Source organism: Melopsittacus undulatus, chromosome Z, assembly GCF_012275295.1.
Source record: "Melopsittacus undulatus isolate bMelUnd1 chromosome Z, bMelUnd1.mat.Z, whole genome shotgun sequence".
Classification (NCBI taxonomy): domain Eukaryota; kingdom Metazoa; phylum Chordata; class Aves; order Psittaciformes; family Psittaculidae; genus Melopsittacus; species Melopsittacus undulatus.
The window spans coordinates 100,690,999-100,710,915 of NC_047557.1; the positions used below are offsets into that span (position 1 = coordinate 100,690,999).

A 19,917-nucleotide genomic window follows, 5' to 3' on the forward strand; every position below is an offset into this window, starting at 1 on the left:
GTGCTTCAGAGATTTTGGGATGAATACTCAAACTCAGTTTTATAGTTGGGTGAACAAAATTGTTCAACAATGGACTTACCTCACTAGTGCTCTAGACTAAGTTCTTACACAAGGCATATAAATTAACTGCTTGAGGACTGACATTTTACACCTGATAGTAACCTAATTTACAGAGCTTTGCATTAACTTTCCCAAGAATGGGACCAAGTTACCTTTTCCTCCCTGCATCCAATTCTTCCAAAAGCGAGCATCTTAACAGACTGACAACTAAGAATTTGCAGTCTTCAGTCTCAGTTCTGCCACCATTTCCACCTGTAAATTCTGAGATAAGTAGCAGTGGAGTAGCAGCCACTGAACTTCCAAATTTAAAGTCAACCACATACTTCACTGTCTTGCAAATTATCAATCGGTGTTAATTCTGCAACTGTTTCTCCATTTGTACTACTGAGGAAATACAGCCTCAGTGTTAGGGTGTGTTCACATAGTGCTTTGTATCTTCAAAGCACTTCACAAACGCTAAGTATTATTAATTGTTCTAACCATGAACATTAACTCTCTTCAGGCCCCCAAGTTATTCCGCAGCATCTTTGAAGACTATTGGATTATACAATCAGTTCTCCATATGCTAATACTCAGGCACTTCAGGTTTGTCACATCAAAAAGAAAGCAGGAAAGAATTATTTGTCAGAAAGACAAATAATTGCCAGTATCAGAAGTAAATTGGCCATTTGTTAGAAGTAATGTGAATGTTCTTAACCATTTATCAGAAGGTTGCCTTGATCACAATAATAAGACAGCCAGCTTGGTTCTAACCAAAGAACCCATTTCTTTACCAAACGCCTCAGCTATACTAATACAAGTGCTTACAAGGTTTTTTGTTGAGTGCATGGAAGAGGAGAAAGCTTCTAGAATCCTTAAATAGCAATAAAAGTGGAGCTGGCCTCACTATTAATCTGTGCCGCTCTTTTTTGATATTGAAATGGCTTTGCCTATCACAAAGGGTTCCAAACAGCACGGTTTGGGACGCCTTATATGAAAGTATTGTCCACCATTATTTCAGGAGGGCATTTCCTAACCAGAAATGTAATCTACTTCTCCTATCAAAATAAGTCGAAACATATTTGAATGAATTCAGCTAAACATATCCGTAGGATAACTAGACTTCAAGCGTGGCTAAGCAGTGAAGACAGACAACACTCTTTTCACCTAATTAACCAATCTTTATCACTGAAAGTAACTTGTTTTACTCAAAAGATTTTTGGGGGGTTATTTGCTAAAATGCTTGTAGCCACAATCACTAGATATGAAACTACATGCATCAAATCAATGCTTAGTTTCATCAAGACTGATTAGCGGAAAAAGGAGCTTAGTTGACAGGTTGAGTTTAATGATCAGTGGCAAATGAATGAGTTCAGCAAAGATCCTCAAAATTTGGAATGCCATTTTAGATGGCATGCTGCATCTGGCTGAATGTAACAAATAATTAAATATGCTCCCATCAGTACAGCGGCAACAGAGGGGTCATTGTTCTTTCATTCCAATTATAATACAGTTCAGCAGAGTCTTTCAGAGCTTTTAAGTATCACAGTGTCTGACATCTGATTAGACTCCACTCCTAATGAACCAGTTCATTCTCAGGGGGAATTGTATTATTTTCTTGACAGAAAATCTACTTTTTAATCTGGAGTTCTTAATTACACAACGAGAGGCACGCACAGGTTTCTCTTGTGTTTTTATTGCACAGTTGCACACTAATGTAACAGTTCAAAATCCAGCAGCTACAAGTTTCCATCAGGTAAAAACCTAGGGAATAGAACTGTATCCTAAGAGAACAGAAGGCATTCCCTGTTACATATGTAATCTGCGAAGGCAATTATTTTAGTAAACTATGATTAGTCAGGTAACATACATTACAATACATAATGTAATAACTGCCACAAAAACAAGGTGCATAATGAAAAAAGCAAATATGTGCCAAGAAATGCAAGTTAAGACATTCAAAATTAAGGTACGCACATTTCAAAGCAAATACTATTAACTATGAAGTTGAGCAGAAAAAGGGACCCTTCCTCAAAAGTAAGCCATGGAATTCCAGTGCTGTAAACCCCAGTATATTTTCATGAGATCAAAGTAACCTCTTTCTGCAGCTTTCAGAGCCAAAAGACAACTCTTCTGTCAGACTTGCAGTAAAAATACCAAAGCAAGCTACTCGTAACAGGAAACAAAAAAGCCTGGTCAGCTATATCTGGTGGTATACCTACGTTTCACTGTGTGAAAATCCCAAATATTAAATGTATTAAACATTCAGTGTGAAAATTCCAGAATGAAAGAACATGGATTAAACATTCAAATGTTTAATCAGAAGTCACTAAGAAGGAGACTTCTGATAAGAATGACATTGAACAGAAAGGCAGTTGGAAATCGGGCCAACAGAGAGGCATATCTACACTCAAAAACCTTCTACTCCCTTTTCAGTGAGCTGTCCTCAAAATTCTGTTATATTCCTTAATTCCTAGCACTTCTTGCCACAGGAATACCTCTCAGACAGTACTGAGTAATTATGAAGTGACTTCTATGCAAGGACAAGTAGATATATATGTGCTTTGACCCTTTTGTATTGTACCATCTAAAAGAAGAGCTGGGAGATGCTTACGCAGACACCTTTTAAACAGAGATTAACTTAATTGTGCAAAATCATTACAAATATTAGCTCCAGTCCAACAACCAAATCAGTATCCGTTCCAGGGAACTGAGAGAGTAAGTCAACAGAGTTCTATACCATCTCATGTGCAGGCGCATGTAACTCTTGCAGTTAATTTGCCAGGCAAATACAGTCATTGCATAAATGAACATAAAAGCTAAAAATAAACCAAAACCAATCAAACAAAAAAAAACCCCAAAATCAACAAAAACAAACAAAACCAACCAACCAAATAAAAGACTCTAAACCCAGCAAAATAATTGTAACAGAAAATCCCTGTAAAGCTTATTTTTGTAGCAGAATAAATCTTTTTCTCGGTTGTCCCTGTATTCAGGTATTTATGCTGGAATTGAAATTGGTTTCTTTTATGTCAGTATACTCAGATGTGATTTTCTCTAACTATGTATGGAGAACAGCTTATTAACTGTATGGCTGGATAAAACACCTATTTTCTAAAAAAAAAAGAATAAATCTGCAACTATAGTTTAAAAGCAAATCTCCATGAGAATTTTAAACAGATCACTTAAAATAGACTGTTCAACATCATCTCTGATGGATGCATGGTGGTGAGGATGTTAAAAAGATTTACACACCTAGGAAAACAATTTGATTCAGTGGAACAAACCTAACTATTGAGAACGCAGTTGGGTATGAGCGAACTACAGCATTAAGAAGCATTAAACATTCACACTGTGGCAGTTCCCTAAGAACAAAGTATGTATTTTGCGGCTGCATATGCTAAGAAAGTGATTCTAACCATTGAAACAAGTTCAGTGGATAAAAGGTACAGCAAAACTTGGAAATTACAAAGGCAACTAAAAATTTTTGAGCAATTGCATGAAGCTTTTTAAGATCCATTCGTGTATGACAGGGATATTGATGCAGGCTACCTACAGTTTAGGGCTGCTGAGTCACCTGTATTTTTAAATGTGAAAGCAACATTTAGATGTCTTTACGTTAGTTTTTCTAACTGCTAATGATGAGTAGCAAAAAATCTCACAGATAGACAAGATATATGCCAGCTCTGAATCACTGCCATCTTTTTACAGGATCCTCCTCAGAAAAACATTTGCAAGAACAGTGATGAAAAAAACCCTCAAGCTTAGCAATGTCTAGATCATGTATGTTCAGGCAGAAAGTAAAAGAATTCTTTCCCTATTGCCAGAGCTGTAAATATCCCTTCCAAAATTATTTTGGAACCCATCATTCTCTGATAAAGCCATCACTGATGTGATTCTGCAGACAAGGAACGCCTGATGACGCCAAAGCCTGTATAATTCAACCATTTGGTACAGATGGTGTAGTTTGACAAGAGTTAAGCCAAGATGGTAAGGTTCAACTAAGAGTAAGGGCTTGCAAAGGGTAATGAAACTGAAGGTACAGTACACAGGAAATATAAATTGGGATAGAAGGGAGATTTTCTTACATTTACCATGTAGAGTCACTCTGAAGTTAAGTAGCCACATTTCAAATTGCCAAGAAGAAAGGTACAACTGTTGCAACATTAACAACAGCCTGAGGTAGAGCTATTAAAGCAGCAAAGGCAGGAACTGGGCACTTAACTGGTTAAACAAGAATATTCAGAAGACTTAAAATCATCAGGGTCACACTAAAAACTGCTAAAGTGCTTTTAAACTGAACACTTGGACTTAGAAAAGTATTGATTCTTAATCTCTGAATTTAGCATTGACAAGCTGGTGCCCTGGCTTCACTTGTGCTGAATCACACCAGCAAGCAGTGACTTTGCTTACTGGCAGAAGCAGACCAGTAAGAGCTGTTCTCCAAGAAGACTCCTCAAATACAATCAATCAGGATCACATCATAAGGTTACAGGCAGATTTGTGCCTCATCAGAAAACCTGACCATACATTTAGGACATGAACTTCACGCACAGGCACACTGTTAAATACAGTAAAGCATTAAAAGCCAGTTACAAAGGTGCTTTAGAGAGAATTACGGCTAGTAGTAGTAGTAAGCTTCAGAGGTAGGTAATACTTGTGGCAATTGGACTGTAACTCAATAAGGCTGCACAGCTGGCAGCTTATACAATTTTGTCTGATCCCCAAGTAAATTTCAACCACTTAACTTCGTTACTGTAAGGTGCTAGAAATACAATCTGATCCCCCGTTGTCCTGAAGCTAAGTAGCTCTTTTTATAAAAGTACAAGACAAAACACTGAAGAGTGCATTGATGCTCTATGAGTTACTGAAAATCAATCTTTCAAGTATCTAAATGCCGCAATTTGTCCATGCTCTCCTAGCCCTAGGTTAGGTTTCAGAAACTGCAGTGGGGTTTTGTTTTGTTTTTTCCCCAAGATCCCATTTGAAGGGTCAGCTGGAGCATATTTAATTTTGCTTTCCTTTGATGTTACCAGTTTCCTGGGATCAATTGGACATTTTTGCCATTCTTGAGATACTGGTGAGTTCTCTTCTGCTCCTGTACATTAGTAATACAGAAAAGTAAAAGCTGCCAAAGCTAAAAGCTTCTACATTTGTTACAGGGTTTTAGAAAAAAGTCTTCTGGCTTATGATGTAAACAGAATGGACATTCTGTGGCTACCATATCAAACATGGATCATAGGGTCAATAGAATGGAAAGAGGTTAGTTTCTGTAAGGCATTTTTTCCCTTCTCCTCTTGCCATCCTAAGCAAAGGAAGAAAATGAAAATCAAATGTCTCTATAGACATAACATATAGATATGTATATATATGACATGTATATAAGAGAAGTTAGCTCTCTTCCCAAACCTCAAACAGTTCCACAAAAGGACCTCATCAGTATTAATCGCAGAATCACAGCATGGTTAAGGTTGCAAGGGACCACTGGAGGTCACCCAGTCCAACCTCCCTGTTCAAGCAGGGTCACCCAGAGCATACTGCTCACACTGTATCCATATGGCTCTTGAATTATCTCCAGGGAAGGAGACTCCACAACCTCTCCAGGCAACCTGTTCCAGTGCTCAGTCACCCTCACAGTAAAGAAGCTCCTCCTCATGTTCAGGTGGAACTTCTTGTGGTTTAGTTTGTGAGTTGCCTCTCATCCTATCCCCTGACACCACCAAGAGTCCTGACACCCTGCCCTTGGATACTTATATACATTCATCAGATCCCTCCTGAGCCTTCTCTTCTCCAGGCTGAACAGACCCAGCACCTTCAGCTTTTCCTCACAGAAGAGATGCTCCAGACCCTTTACCATCTTAGTGGCCCTTCACTGGACTTCCTCCAGGAGCCCAAACTGGACACAGTATTCCACGTGAGGCCTCACCAAGGCTGAGAACAGAGAGAGGATTACTTCCCTCAACCTTCCTCATGCAGCTCGGGACCCTATCTGCATTCTTGGCCACAAGGGCACATTGCTGCTGGCGCACAGATAACTCATTGTCCACCAGGAATCCCAGATCCCTCTCCTCAGAGCTGCTTTCCAGCAGGTCAGCCCCCAGCCTGGGCTGGTTCATGAAGTTATTCCTCCCCAGCTGCAGGGCTCTGCACTTGCTGCTGCTGAACTTTGAAAGGTTCCTCTCTCCATCTCTCCAGCCTGACTAGATCCTTCTGAAGGACAGCACAGCAATCAGGGGTATCAGCCACTCCTCCCCATGGCAGGCACTCTATCCCTCCATCCAAATCACTGATGAGCAAGTTGAATGATACTGGGCCCAGTACTGACCCTTGAGAGACACCACTAGTTATCGGTCCCCAATTAGACTTTGTGCCACTGATCACAAACCTAATACTTTTCACTTCTTCACACTTCCTGCTTGACAACATGTTTTTAGTTGGGATTACTGATTTGTGCAAGTCACTTGAAAGAGCACTTAAAGAAAGACAGAGCTATTCAGAAAAGAGGCAGAACAATTCAGAAAAGATCTCCTGCCCTTATTCTTCCTTTAGCTGTCAATACTTCCTTACTGATTCCTGTTCTAAAGCAAATCAATTTGTTACATGTTAATATTATATACCTCTTAAAAAAAAAAAAAAACAAAAAAGGCAAAACTAAAAAACTCCACAGCTTCTCTATTGAAAGTCAAAAGGCACGTAACAGAAGTGAAGCTGACTGGCTGTGGAACTGTTGTAATATATACTGAAGAAAAAGGACAAATAATTGAAAAAATAAGTCTGTTATAGCCAGGTACTGCAGTCTGGACTGATATTTCATGGGCCATCTATGGCCTCATCTGCTCAGCATGGTCCTTGGGCTGCTCTTCAGCATTCAAGAGATGCCTGCTCTGGAAGGATGAACGGACGGTTCGGTTCATTAATGGCTGAAGAGGGCGAAAGTTGTCTACCATTCTCTTTTCTTCTTCACCATCTGAAGTAAAGAGCAGCATCCGAAACGCCTCCAGCTGAGAATGAGAAATGTCCGGTTTTGTGACTTTACTAACTGGAGAATTATTGAAGTTCACGACAAAACACAATCATTCATGCTTGGGTAACAGAATCAAAGGTATTATTACATTTGCATTCTGAGAAGTTTTAGCACAGACCTGTGGCACTTCCTTGTCACCTGCTGGTAAAGATATACCATCAGCCATATCACTGCAGAAGATGAACTGTCAGTCATCTGCCATCTTTAGGCAAATTAAATCTGAAATGTGGCACATCTGAGATGAAACTGACTTCCAGAGATGGAACATATGCTGTCTTTAAATAAACCTCTCCAACCTTCTTAATTTATACCTTTTCTGGAGTTCTTTTAGCTTATACTGACGTGCATATGCTGGCACCCAAAGAGATGGAAGCTCAACAAGCAACAGTCTACATAGTTGTTATACTCAGTGGTTTCCAACTGAGGATTAAAATTAAGTATGCAGCAGGTCAGGCTTTAATGCTCACAAGGGCATTACAATGTCAAGTAAACTATAAGCCTTTCTATGCCATGAAAGAACAAGAGTGGAAAAGAACCATGGGGAAAGGAAAAAAGTTTCAATTGCAAATAAGAATGCTCCATTACACATCCAGTTCTCTCTGCTCTGTTAACCGTCCTCAGTTTGTTCTGTCCTGTTCCTTTATGTAAACTAAAATATTAAGATAACATACATGACTATTCTTCAGAGTTGTAGCTTGGAGTATGACTTTCCAGATCATTAACTCCACACAAAATTGTACCAACCCCCCCACTCCCCAGTAAGTTTACATTTTGCCTCATGTCATTGGACTCACTAACCAAAGCCTCAAAAAAATAGAGACAATCATAGAATCATAGAATAGTTAGGGTTGGAAAGGACCTCAAGATCATCTAGTTCCAACACCCCCCCACCTCCATGAGCAGGGACACCTTGCCCTAAACCATGTTGCCCAAGGCTCTGTCCCACACAGCCTTTAACACCACCAGGGATGGAGCATTCACAGCTTCCCTGGGCAACCCATTCCAGTGCCTCACCACCCTCAGTACCTCACCCACACTGCAGCTGGCTCATGTTCATTTTCTCATCGACCAACACCCCCAAGTCCTTCTCCGCAGGGCTGCTCTGAATCTCTTCTCTGCCCAACCTGTAGCTGTGCCTGGGATTGCTCTGACCCAGGTGTAGGACCTTGCACTTGGCATGGTTAAACTTCATAAGGCTGGCATCAGCCCACCACGCAAGCATGTCAAGGTCCCTATGGATGGCATTCCTTCTCTCCAGTGTATCAACCGAACCACACAGCTTGGTGTCATCGGCAAACTTGCTGAGGATGCACTCAATCCCAGGAGATTGCACAGATAATTCTCAATGCCCCTTAAACCATTAAATAACAGTAAAGTTTTTGGGGTTGTTAATTTTTACTTGCTTCGCAACAATCTCCAAGACTTGTTCTATGCTGTAATGCCCTTCCAATTACTTCACAACTCAGAACAGACAAAAAAAATCCTGATAACTTGCAATAAAAACCACAATAGTAGTACAATTCCAATGAGTCCTCCTCTAATCATTTTCTACATGTCACAGAATCATAGAACAGCTAGGGTTGGAAAGGACCTCAAGATCATCTAGTTCCAATGCCCCTGCCATGGGTAGGGACACCTCACACTAAACCATGTCACTCAAAGCTGTGTCCAACCTGGCCTTGAACACTGTCAGGGATGAAGAATTCACAACTTCCTTGGGACAACCCATTCCAGTGCCTCATCACCATCACAGTAAAGAACTTCTTCCTTAGATCCAATCTAAATCTCCTCTGTATAAGTTTTAACCTGTTACCCCTTGTCCTATCACTACAGTCCCTAATGAAGAGTCCCTGTCTCTACATCTACTTCATACCAAGGAATACCATCATATTGGAACATGAAGTAGTAAAATTAAAAGCAACAGAGGGCCTATGGTGACAAGTTAAGGTTAGTCTCAGGACAGGTGACTGACCACAGACTTTTACACTTGAAATAACTTCCATAATACAAACATTTGCCAAAAAAAAATTGTGTTTCTTTTTTAAAGGGGAATTAAAAAAAAGGAAAAAGATGGAATTCAAGGACAGTATAGCCAAATATATTGATAACATGCCCACAAAGGCAAAGGATAAAACCTAATGGAAACTCACTATGGCCATCAGAATGGCATGTGAGTCACCCACCATCGCCTCTGTATTTTCAGACGTCACACAAGAGAAGAACAGCAGATTAGCTCTCGCAGTATTCACAAGATTCCTGCGCAATGCACAACATGACTATCAAGAACATGTACACAAGGTCAGATTTTGGAATTACACAAAACATGTCCTTTCTTCTCCCTCCCTACAACAAAAAGAGCTGTAACCTGGTAAGGAGGGCAAACAGAGTTACAACAGATAACCTTCAAAGTTTTTAAGGGGCAGCTTCCAGCATAAGGCATTGTTTATCAATGATCAAGATAAAATTCTATTGGAAAGCCAGAGAAGCATCTTCAGCTGCTTACTAGAGACATTTTAAGTCTTTCAACATCTGCTGTTAATGTCAGGTTTCCTACCCAAATACCAGATGTGATGCAGCCACCAATCTCTGTATTCACAGAGAATGACTGGTATTGATAAGCAACTACTTCTGTGCATCTTGCCCTCCATAGCAGGGAGTTAAAAAGGTATATAGTATGATTTGAAATGTAAGCATGAGATTTACCTGATCCTCATCAACTTCTATGGGCTGCTTCTTAATAATCCATGTGACTGATTCAGTAAGTGGGGGAGTAGTCAAAGAGCCTGCATAGGTCCAATAATCAGGGCATGAAGGCATCAAACAGGAGGGATCAAAGACATCAAACTCGATAACAGTGTCCTAATCCAAGAAAAAAAGTTTTGAAATTGTATTTTGAGGCAAAAAAAAATTAAAAATATCAAAAGATTCAAAACAATATTAAATACTGTACAATATTATGTATGCATGGGCAAAACTAGGTATTGTGACTATTAACAATGATCTAATAACATAATAATTTAAACCCCCATAAACTTGTACAAAATTCGTCAGCTGGGTTTGAGGCACCAGAGGCAGCTACTGAGTAGATAAAATTTAAATATTTCTGTTGTCCCCACAAGCCATTAGGAATTTAGGGCAGAAGAACAAGGAGTGCAAAGAGGCAACTGTGTCTTTGTGGGAGCTAGAAACAAACAAGAAAAAGAGTAAAAGAATAAATGATGGAATAAGTTCAGGTTGCTCTGCCAGATACACTTAATAGACTGCAAACAATAGCGCCTTTACTTTTCACCACATGATTTTAGGCAGCTGGGTAAAGGAGAATGACTAAAGTTTTATTTAAATCCTATCAAGTATTCATGTCTCCACATTCATCTCCACAAGTGAGATACCAGACAGCAGGAGCTCCAGAGCCCATGATTTCCTATTTAAACGTTTTACTACTCAGATACTTCCCATTGAGAATGAAAAAATACTACAGTATAGGATTTTTCAACAATAGGGTGCTGGACAAGAGATTTTAGATGGGACCTTTCACCCTGCATGTGAGAGGAAGATGCAAATACCTCAGAATGGGTATTATCTGACCTTCCTTCTCCTAAGCTGGGTAATGTTCCTCATTGTTTGGTACTTAAGTCAGTGATAACTAGGGAACAAACGTTTTCATACATTTCAAACCAAGTGCTGATGAGTTGCTGGGTGACCCTTTGGAAATTAGATCCCTTTTGGAGCAGCCCACATGCGGCTTGAAGAGCCTTATATTTGATACTGTATTTTTCTTTTAAAGACCTTGGCTTTAGTTTCTTTCAAACTCATATGCTGTAAAATATTATATTCTCATCATGGGCGTAGGTCTTTAAGCACAGAACTGACTTGTTTGGCATTTATCTGGCAGAATTTTACGTCACTGCCATAAATATTCGATTTATTTGGATTTCAGAAAATCCTTTCTGCGATAAATAATGGCACAGCGACTTCAACTGGATGCACTTACAAGCCAGCAAAATTCTTGATGTGTATTTTCAACGTGCGCTTTCAAAACCGAAAGGGCCCCTGAAGGAGCATGAGCTGCTACTGAGCATAACAGAGACGCAGCACTCCCTCTCCTGGCAGAATCAGAAATCAGCTGTGAAGAAAGTGCCATTCCCCCTCGCAGAAAACTTAAGAGCTTTTAAAATAAGCAAACAATAATCTCCTCAAATGCCAGACAAAAGTTAGAAAGCCTTAATTACACATGAAATAAACTATCGCTTTACACAGCACAGCAAATTCTTTCCAGTTAAATGACATATAAAAACTAATCCAATGGCTCCTGCTTTCATGGAAGTGGAAGGGCAGGTGTCAGTTAAGTGTCAGTGAGGGCCAGCATTACACATGTGCCTGCCATTCTAAGGAGATACAATCTGAAGAGCATAATTTCTTAAAACAAGAGTTTGGAAAGCTTGAAGTGTACAATTCCTCCTTAAAAATTAGCTTTCCTCCCACCTTCAGGTCAGTCAACAATTTATCCAAGGTGACAATCAGACCCCCAACTGACATTTAAGGGAGAAAGCCTTTACTACTGTTTTGCTCTTCTCAAAGTATTCTTTATGTTTAATGACTGCATTAGCTATGCTGAGTGATAACTGGTGAGACACTTAAAAATACTTACTTTGTGCTTAACTGCTGGCAAGGCATCAACCAGTGTCTGCAGCCCTTCATGACGTGCTCCTAGCTGCAGAAGACAGACAGGAATTAGAGAATCATTAAGCTGACATTCTACATATCTACCTTAATCAGTATTTCTTGAAAACAACAACAGCCTGGAGGTATTTTGTCCTAAATTGGTCTTAACAAAATAAAAAGGCATCATTACAGCTTATTATATGAAGTGAAATTACCTTTAAAAACACTCCAATAACAGCCAAGCCGTCACCTTCCATTACAGCTTCTTCAAACGTTGGGTACACAACGGCATTCCAGTGTACTAAATGCAACTGAAATATAAATGAATGAGAAATTAACACGTGCACAGAACGTGGCAATGGTATCAAAAAGCTTGACTCTTGATCTTTGCTATGTTTGGTCCTTGGCAATTGGAGACACTGCAGTGAGCTACCTCAGAACTCATACAGCACAAAAACGAGAACCAAAGTGGTATTGGGAAAGAATGTGGTTTTTTGGATTGGTTGGTTTGGTTCAGTTGTTGGGTTTTTTTCCTTTCTTTTTTAAATAATAGCCAAAGACTCATAAACCATACTTCACAAATGTGAAAGAGATTTTGTCTGTGGGAGACTAATTACAGGGAGGCTAGTTAAAATCACAAATAAGGCTTAGTATACCTGGAACTGAAGGACACTCATTTTTTAACAGGAATGGTATACAAAGCATGCTACTCTGCTAAAGAACATTCTTCTGCACATAATAAGCTTCCTCTGCATTGCCTACAGTCCAATACAAGCATTCCATTAAGGGGTTTTGTGTATTGAACAGATACCCAGAAGCAGCCCCAGGACCTGGGGACTGTAACTTGCTGTTAACAAATACCTTGAAAAGCTAACAGGCGTAATTCTGAACACATTCCCAGAAGAGAAACACCTTCTCAAAAATCACCGTTTTTCAAAATTCCCCATCTCTGGCATGTTACTGTGTTTATATTTGTCATATTATCCTCTCTGAGCAACTTAATCTATATTCGTCTCCATCGGCTCCATACTTCTTATTGACTTTCTGCCTCAGTAGTTACTTACAAAAATTTTGCTGCTCTAATGGTTGTTTAGGAGTTGAAAACACAAAAGAAAGGGATCATGATAACTGCTATATTACCATAGAACTCTGCTCTATGTTATTCTAACACTTTAAGAAACACATAAAACCCTGTTGATAACTGGAAATAACCTTTAACATTAGCTGGGGCTCTGCCTACACAAGGCAATGTATACATGGAAAGCAGGATCAGGCCTTTTGATTTACAGGTATGGGTGTGACAAATAATCTTTCATTGTCTCTTTAAATATGTATTTTTAGAAGAGTATTCAGTATGTGCTTTGTATCTCTGGAAGCATTTAGTAATAGGTGTGATTTTAAAGCAGTAAGGACTGAAGATTTGAGGTCCACTACAGACAGCAGCAGGGCATTCATTGTGCTCCTAAGAAAATGTGAACTCACAGCTTACAGCAGAGCTCAGAGGTAAAGCACCTACCTTTTTTTATTGAGATCTGAGCTTGCACGCTTACCTCAGCAATTGCTGCCCGCCTGATCTGCATCACATTAGCTGGGATATGGGAGTTCATTAAGACCCAATTGCACCCGCAATCTGCTTTGTTTCATCCTTTTCCCCTTTAAAAGGGAGGAGGACAAGCAGAGCTGTGCTACTCCATCCCTACAGAGCTGGAATGATAATTCACTGCCTGCTATTGGCTTGTCCGGAAGCTACCCTGAGGGCCATTCAGGGAGAAGAAAACATTAACTGAAACTTTCTGTAATGGGGACAATGTTCAATTTTAAGACTATGTTCTCCAGAAAACAGACTGAATGTGAACTTACTAATAAAATGGTGGATGAGCTCTGGCACCTATCAGGTCTGATATTTAACAGTAAGCTTTAATGCTTGAAACTTGGAATTTTGTAGCATGCAGTACAGTCACAGACAGCCTGACACCCAGCCTCCAGCCCCCACAAGCATTTGCATTGTTCAGCATTTCATCTCATACCTCTGCTGGGTAAAATTTACAGTCAACTGTGTGCTCCGAGCCCCAGTCATTTATAGCTCCCCAATGGAAGTGGAACTGCTTTAGCCTGTATTGGTTTTCCAAGGGACCTCCATCAATTACTAAAAACCAAAACAAGACACACATATTAATAAACATGATTTAGAATTGTCCAGACAACTACCACAAGATCTTCCTTCAAATAAACTTGCCCAGTAAACAGGTCAGGTGGAGCAATTTCTTAACTGGAACAGTCCCCTAATGCTTGGTTACTTCTATACTTCCCTTCGATACAACAAAATTGTTCAAACAAATGCACCACTGTTTCCTCCTGCAGTAAGAATCAACCACATCAAACTGAAGATAAGCTAAATAGTCTCCTCATCCATCTCCCCTCGAGAAAATTTTCTCCCCAATTCACATGCAGTTTGGCAGGGTGGTGATTACATGATATGATCTATCCTCTTCTCTTTAAGCAGGCATATGAGAACTGCCTTATCCCAAAGAAACGTGTAATGACAAAGCAATTAATACATCTACTAAATGACATCCCAGCAAAGCCTCAGCAATGAAAAACATTGACATTTCCCATGACAAGACTTCAAAAATCCAATTTTGCCAGAAAAATCAGCACACTGTCAAACATTCAATTCTGCTGTTCTTTGAGTTACAAATGTATCGAAGCAAAACAGCATGTTTGGACAACTTTCAGACTTCATAACCAATGTTAAAGGTTTTCTGCACAGCCAGAAATGTATTAATATTGCACCTACTGTGCACTGTTCAAGCTACACTCCATAAAGTATTTATGTGCAAGATTCTGAGTTTCTGGAAGCTTTTATGCACTTTTTAGTCATGAGTAACAGGTAAAAATTGAGTTTGCTCTCCTGATTTCAGAAGGCCTCTCATCATTTTGCAAATACACGAATGAAAAACTAGGCATAGTTTTTCTATTTACTGTCAGGTTTTACTTATTTCTTTCTAATAAAGCCAGGAACACGCTGCAAAGCCTTCTTCCTAGTTACTACAGGACAGCACCTGGTAAATGAGAGACCATAATTACTTCCAAAGGGCTAAACAAATACATGGCTGTAAAGTCCCATTTGCTGATTTTTACTTAACTGTATGTCATGGTTAAATTTTACAGCCAATCACTGTATAAAGTACAAAATCTCACAATATTTGAAATTAAGTTAATCACTTTAATGCTAAGGAGAAAACAATGAAAGGTATTAAGAACTTTTCTTGGTTTTTTTTTGTTTGGTTGGGTTTTGGTTTTTGGTTTTTTTTTGGGGGGGGGATGTTTTGTTTTGTTTTGTTTTTTTATGAAAGCCAGACAGGAGTTTTGGAATTCTAACTCAGTAGGCCTTCTTGTGGTAAAAGAGTAACCTAATGTCAATTAATTGACATTTATTTCATCTGCTGCTGCTGAGCCTTTAGCAGAAGTGCAATACTGACCATCACTGATAAATATCACAATGCAGACAGGTAACTTAAAGGGATAGTATAAAGATGTGGCCCCCTGCAAAGTCCTTCAGAATTAAAAGCCTCTGTGTACTACAACTACCCATTCCTGATTTTGTGATGATGCAAATTCACAAGCAACTACATTCATGTTAATAATCACATTTTCTTGAATGTTTGCCTCATGAGTAAAGTTAGGCACAGGGGACACATGCAGAAAATCAGGTTCCTGTAGTGGACATCAGAAAGAGACAGGAAACAAACAGGAATTTACAGTCCCTTTACAAACACATTTTCCCATTTCATTTCCTCTCAAGTCACCAATCTAGAAAATTTCAGAACAAAACAGAAGTCTACAGGAACTCTAACAACAATCATATAAGCTTTTTACTGTAACCTTGGATCTGTTTGTCTCATTTCCTTGCAGCAGATGGCATTTGTGCACACAGACAGGACCACAATCAGTACATACCTTCCCCAAACCCTCTTTTCTTCTTCTTCTTCCTGATCTGCTCATAAGCAAACACCCCACGGCAGCACTACCTTCATTTTTGCCCAAGTCTTGTTTTGCCTCACCTCAGGAGTTGGGCATTTTTGTCTATCCTGGGTGCATACTTCATTTTGTCTTTTTCATCTTCTGTTTCAATTTTGTTGCTTTTCTTTAATCCTATGCTTCCTTCTCTGGATTTCTATTATTGTTAGACAGAAGCTGGCAGAAAGAAAAATTAGAAATAGCAAGTAAAGACAGAAAAGACAGAGGAAAGAGGTAGGCACTTGAAAACCTGGTCATTTATACAGAAACATCTGCTCTTTCTCTGTCATTTTGGAGTCCTGTCACCTGTCACTGATCATTTCATGTCATCCTCCACTAGTCATCATCACCTTTCACTGACTTCAGTTCGAGGGAGATGATGATGATAAGCCAGCCATCCGGAAAGAGGCAGCAAGAATGCTTACACTTAAATCTTTACCTCAAGTGTTCAGTCTTACAGATGAAATGGGTAAGATTCAGAGCTGTGATGTGCTCTGATTAGCCAGGCTCTGAAAGGCCAACACCTCTCTGACTGACAGTCCTGATGCTTCCCTCTATGCCACAAAACTCTGTCCCTATGCATTTAAACGCTGTGTATTTGTTAACCTCCTGCAGGCACTTCCCCTCCATTACATCAATCCTGGCAGGGAAAACAAAGAAATAAACAAAACAAAAAAGCTTTGTTATCCATCAAACTGCAAACCATTACACTTCAGGAATGCATCCTCAACAAATACTGGGATATGGCTATATCAAATAAAAGACTTAAATTTAAAAAGACTGTTAAGTAAAGCAAAACCAATCTAAAGTTAATTAAAATCACTTATGAGCTAACAAGTGATGTCTTCATCTTAGTCTCTCCTCTGACCTACCTCACCTAATGCAGTAGCAGTTTGTACTGTAAAAACACCAGAGCAATACTTGGTTTCTTCATACATATAACAGTGCTGAAACGAACAAGGGCAAGAATATTCTCTGGTTTGAAACAAATATTCTGGGTGAACAGCTATAAACAAGAAAATGAAAAGGAGCCCAAATGTCACACAAGCCTCAAAGCTCCATGCATTCCACCACTACCATTTTTGCTGTATTGTTTCATCAGCCTCTTTCAAAACATCAGTCAAAAATACTGGTATTGTGCAAAGCACACTGAAAGCTTCCCTTTCAAGAGCATTACTAAATCTCTTATGAAGTTCCAGCATCTCTCATGGTAAGCAGCCACCTTACAAACAGTTCTAATCAAACAGGTTCAAACTTCCTCCAAGTCCTCCAGTTTTTTGTCCAGGACAAGCAATCAACATGAATCGTGTGCTTCACTATACCCCTGACCAACTGCAACCAGTTCACCTACCTTTACTTCTTTATGCACACCAGCAATATCTTTTGGTAAAGTCAACTTTTAAAAGGAACAATGGACAAAAATACTTGAATTTGGTAGAAATATCTTCATTTTAAGTCACTTCACTCTGCTGAGCATTTAAAAAAGATATAGCTGCTCAGGTCAGAATACTTATTCACAGTAAATTACTGGAATGTATAATTTGCTTTTGCATGCAAGGACTCCTGCTTATGTTAACAGGAACACATGCACCTTCTGTTCCCTATGGTAGCAACTCAGTATTACTCAATTTTCCAAGAGCTTATTGAGATAAGTGTGTATGCTTTAAAAACTTAAGTCATTTTGTTACTCGTTATTTCAAATGCATTAAATGTATCTGTTAACACTGCAAAAGACGTTAAGTAGCAGATTACTATTTAATATCTTATACACTTCACTATTTAATAAAGTGTAACATGGAATCTCATTTAACATTCATTAGATACATACAACCGAAGCTTGAATCATGTAGCAAAGCTGTGGTATTAGAAGACCTAATAAAAAAGGCAGGGGATTAAGGCTTGTGCAATACGACAAATCTTAACCTGCAGCAGAGGGTTTGTGCAATGCCCATGGTAGTAAATACTTAGTAAGAGTAAGGCCTGCATAGAACTTTTGCATTACAGCTCCCACCACTGTAGATGCTAAAGCATTCTTTCACTATACATTCATTTCCAACACTTCTCCTGAGGTTTTACAACTTGCAGTATTTCTCCTCTCTAAGCATTAATGAAGACATTAAACAGATTTTTCTGAGTTTTTCTTACTTGATCTGTCAGTAGAATCATCAAACTCAACCAGGAATGAATAGCCGTTGTTCCAGATGTGAAGACACGTTGCTGGGTCATAGCTGATCTTCAGAGGCTTCAGGAAGGGGTCATAAACACTGTCTCTCCACTGGATATTGATAGGAGACTGTCGGGTGCCTCCAGGAATTGTAAGTGGACTCTGCCAGAGTGGATGCACTGGAAGATGATGAAGAGAGTCAGGCTTTAATGCACAATACAGAACTTCCAACTGAATACCTCAGAACTTTTTGGCAAGAGAAGGTGCTTTGGCATATTGGCTCCAAAAGCTAATTCAAGTCAGCTGATGCACAGAAAAGTACAAAAAATAACAATAACACATTCCAGCTGCATGACTCGAAGCCACACAGGGAAGTGCAGTAATCTGACATACAACTGTGTTGATACCTTACTGCATTTGCAAAGTGCTCTTCAAACAAATTCTGTCCCCTTATTTCCCAGAAAGCTCTTCTTTTACAGAAGATTGATTTTAAAGTGGCTTCTGCTTTATAACTTTGTCTGACTCTCAGGACACCACTTCAGCTTTCCTCATACACCAGTACCATCAACTGACGTCAGCCTGCGCCAGACACAGGACAATTCCAATGAGAAAGCAGAAATATCCCCTTGAAGGTGTTAGTCTTTCACCTACATGTGCTTACAGGTTATACCTCTGCTGAGGCCCTCTGCTGCATGGCCCTAAAGCAGCCATGCCCATATTGACCACCACTGCTTCATACAATCAGGACCTAGAGCTGACCCCACACCTTTAAGACCCCAAACTACAGATTTTGGGGGCTGCTTGGATAGAGCTGCATAAATACAGCTTCTGTGGGATTTTATTCTACTTCAAAGCAGAATCAAGATCCGTGTGGATGGGGAGCACTTGTTCACCTGCTGTCCCACAACACCAATAAAGCTTTTTTGTGCTCTGCCCATTCACTGAGCCCGAACCGGAGAGGCTCTCAGGCACCGCATTACTGCGTACTTCATTATGTACAACTGCTTGAGGTCTTTTGCAAAGGGAACATAAAAGCAAATTAAACCTTTTAACAAACCCCTCACATAAGGGGTGGCTGAACAATTTCCCTTTCACTTTCCTCACCCAGGAGCAAACTTTATCAGCCCGCACAAGGTCCCCAAACAAAATACTCCCCAAAAGTGCCTCAAACCCCCGTTACTGCTATTTCCTGACGTTTAGCTGAGGACCGGCCCCTGACAAACCCAAGCTGAACTTGATGTCTCCTCCTTATGCAAACTTCCGAAGCACCGGCACCCCCTCAGGACCAGGAAGCGACCGAGGGACATGGGAGATGCTCATGCCCGAGCCCTGGGCAACCCGGGGGGCAGGAGGGGATGAACCGGGTGGGGAGAGCAACGGGAGCGGAGGGACATCGGGCTCCGTTCCTGGGCCTCAGGGAGCCTGTGGCCGGGCGGCCCCGCTGAGGGAAGGGGCTCGGGAGGGCCGCAGCACTCACGGACGTCTCGCAGGCGGTAGGAGCAGCAGGCGCCCAGGCTGCACCGTCGGGTCCCCCTCCGTGAGGCAGCGGCCGCCCAAGCACGGCGGAGCAGCGGCAGCATCGCTGAGGAGACCGAGGAGCCGCCGGGTGCCCCCGCCCAGCACAGCCCGGCCCAGGGCGGTGCAGCCCCTTCCGGGCCGGCCCCAGTCCTGCGGTCCCCTCAGGGGAGCGGGTGGTGTCGCTGGCAATGGCAGAGAGAGTGAGGGCTGTGGGCACCCGGCGGCTGCTTCTTCCTCAGGGGCGGGGACTGGCTTGGACCGGCATTTTATGCAGTGATAACGCTATGGAGGAGACAGTAGATCTGTGTGTGTGTGTGTGAGATCGCCATTTCCCGTCGTTAGGCTGAGCCCTGTGCCTGACTCACAGCAACAATGTGTTTGCCCTGAGGGTGACAGCGTCACAGCTTGGTTGTGCACCTCAGAGGTTAGCTTTTATTCTTGTCTAGTTAGTTTTACTCAAGCAGGTTTTGGTTTCATCCTGCTGGAGCTG

At 40.6% G+C, this 19,917-nt stretch overlaps 1 protein-coding gene across 1 annotated transcript; it reads right to left on the reverse strand.

Annotated features, from left to right (window-relative positions):
- Positions 1-6,715: 6,715 nt before the first annotated feature.
- On the reverse strand, positions 6,716-19,489 carry CA5A (carbonic anhydrase 5A). The gene is made up of 7 exons (XM_034073234.1): positions 19,387-19,489; positions 17,891-18,088; positions 13,753-13,871; positions 11,941-12,036; positions 11,712-11,774; positions 9,767-9,922; positions 6,716-7,040 (listed from the first exon to the last, which is right to left on the reverse strand). The coding sequence occupies exons 1-7, from the start codon at positions 19,487-19,489 to the stop codon at positions 6,861-6,863; spliced, it is 915 nt and encodes a 304-aa protein (XP_033929125.1). The 3' UTR covers positions 6,716-6,860.
- Between the last annotated feature and the right edge of the window lie 428 nt (positions 19,490-19,917).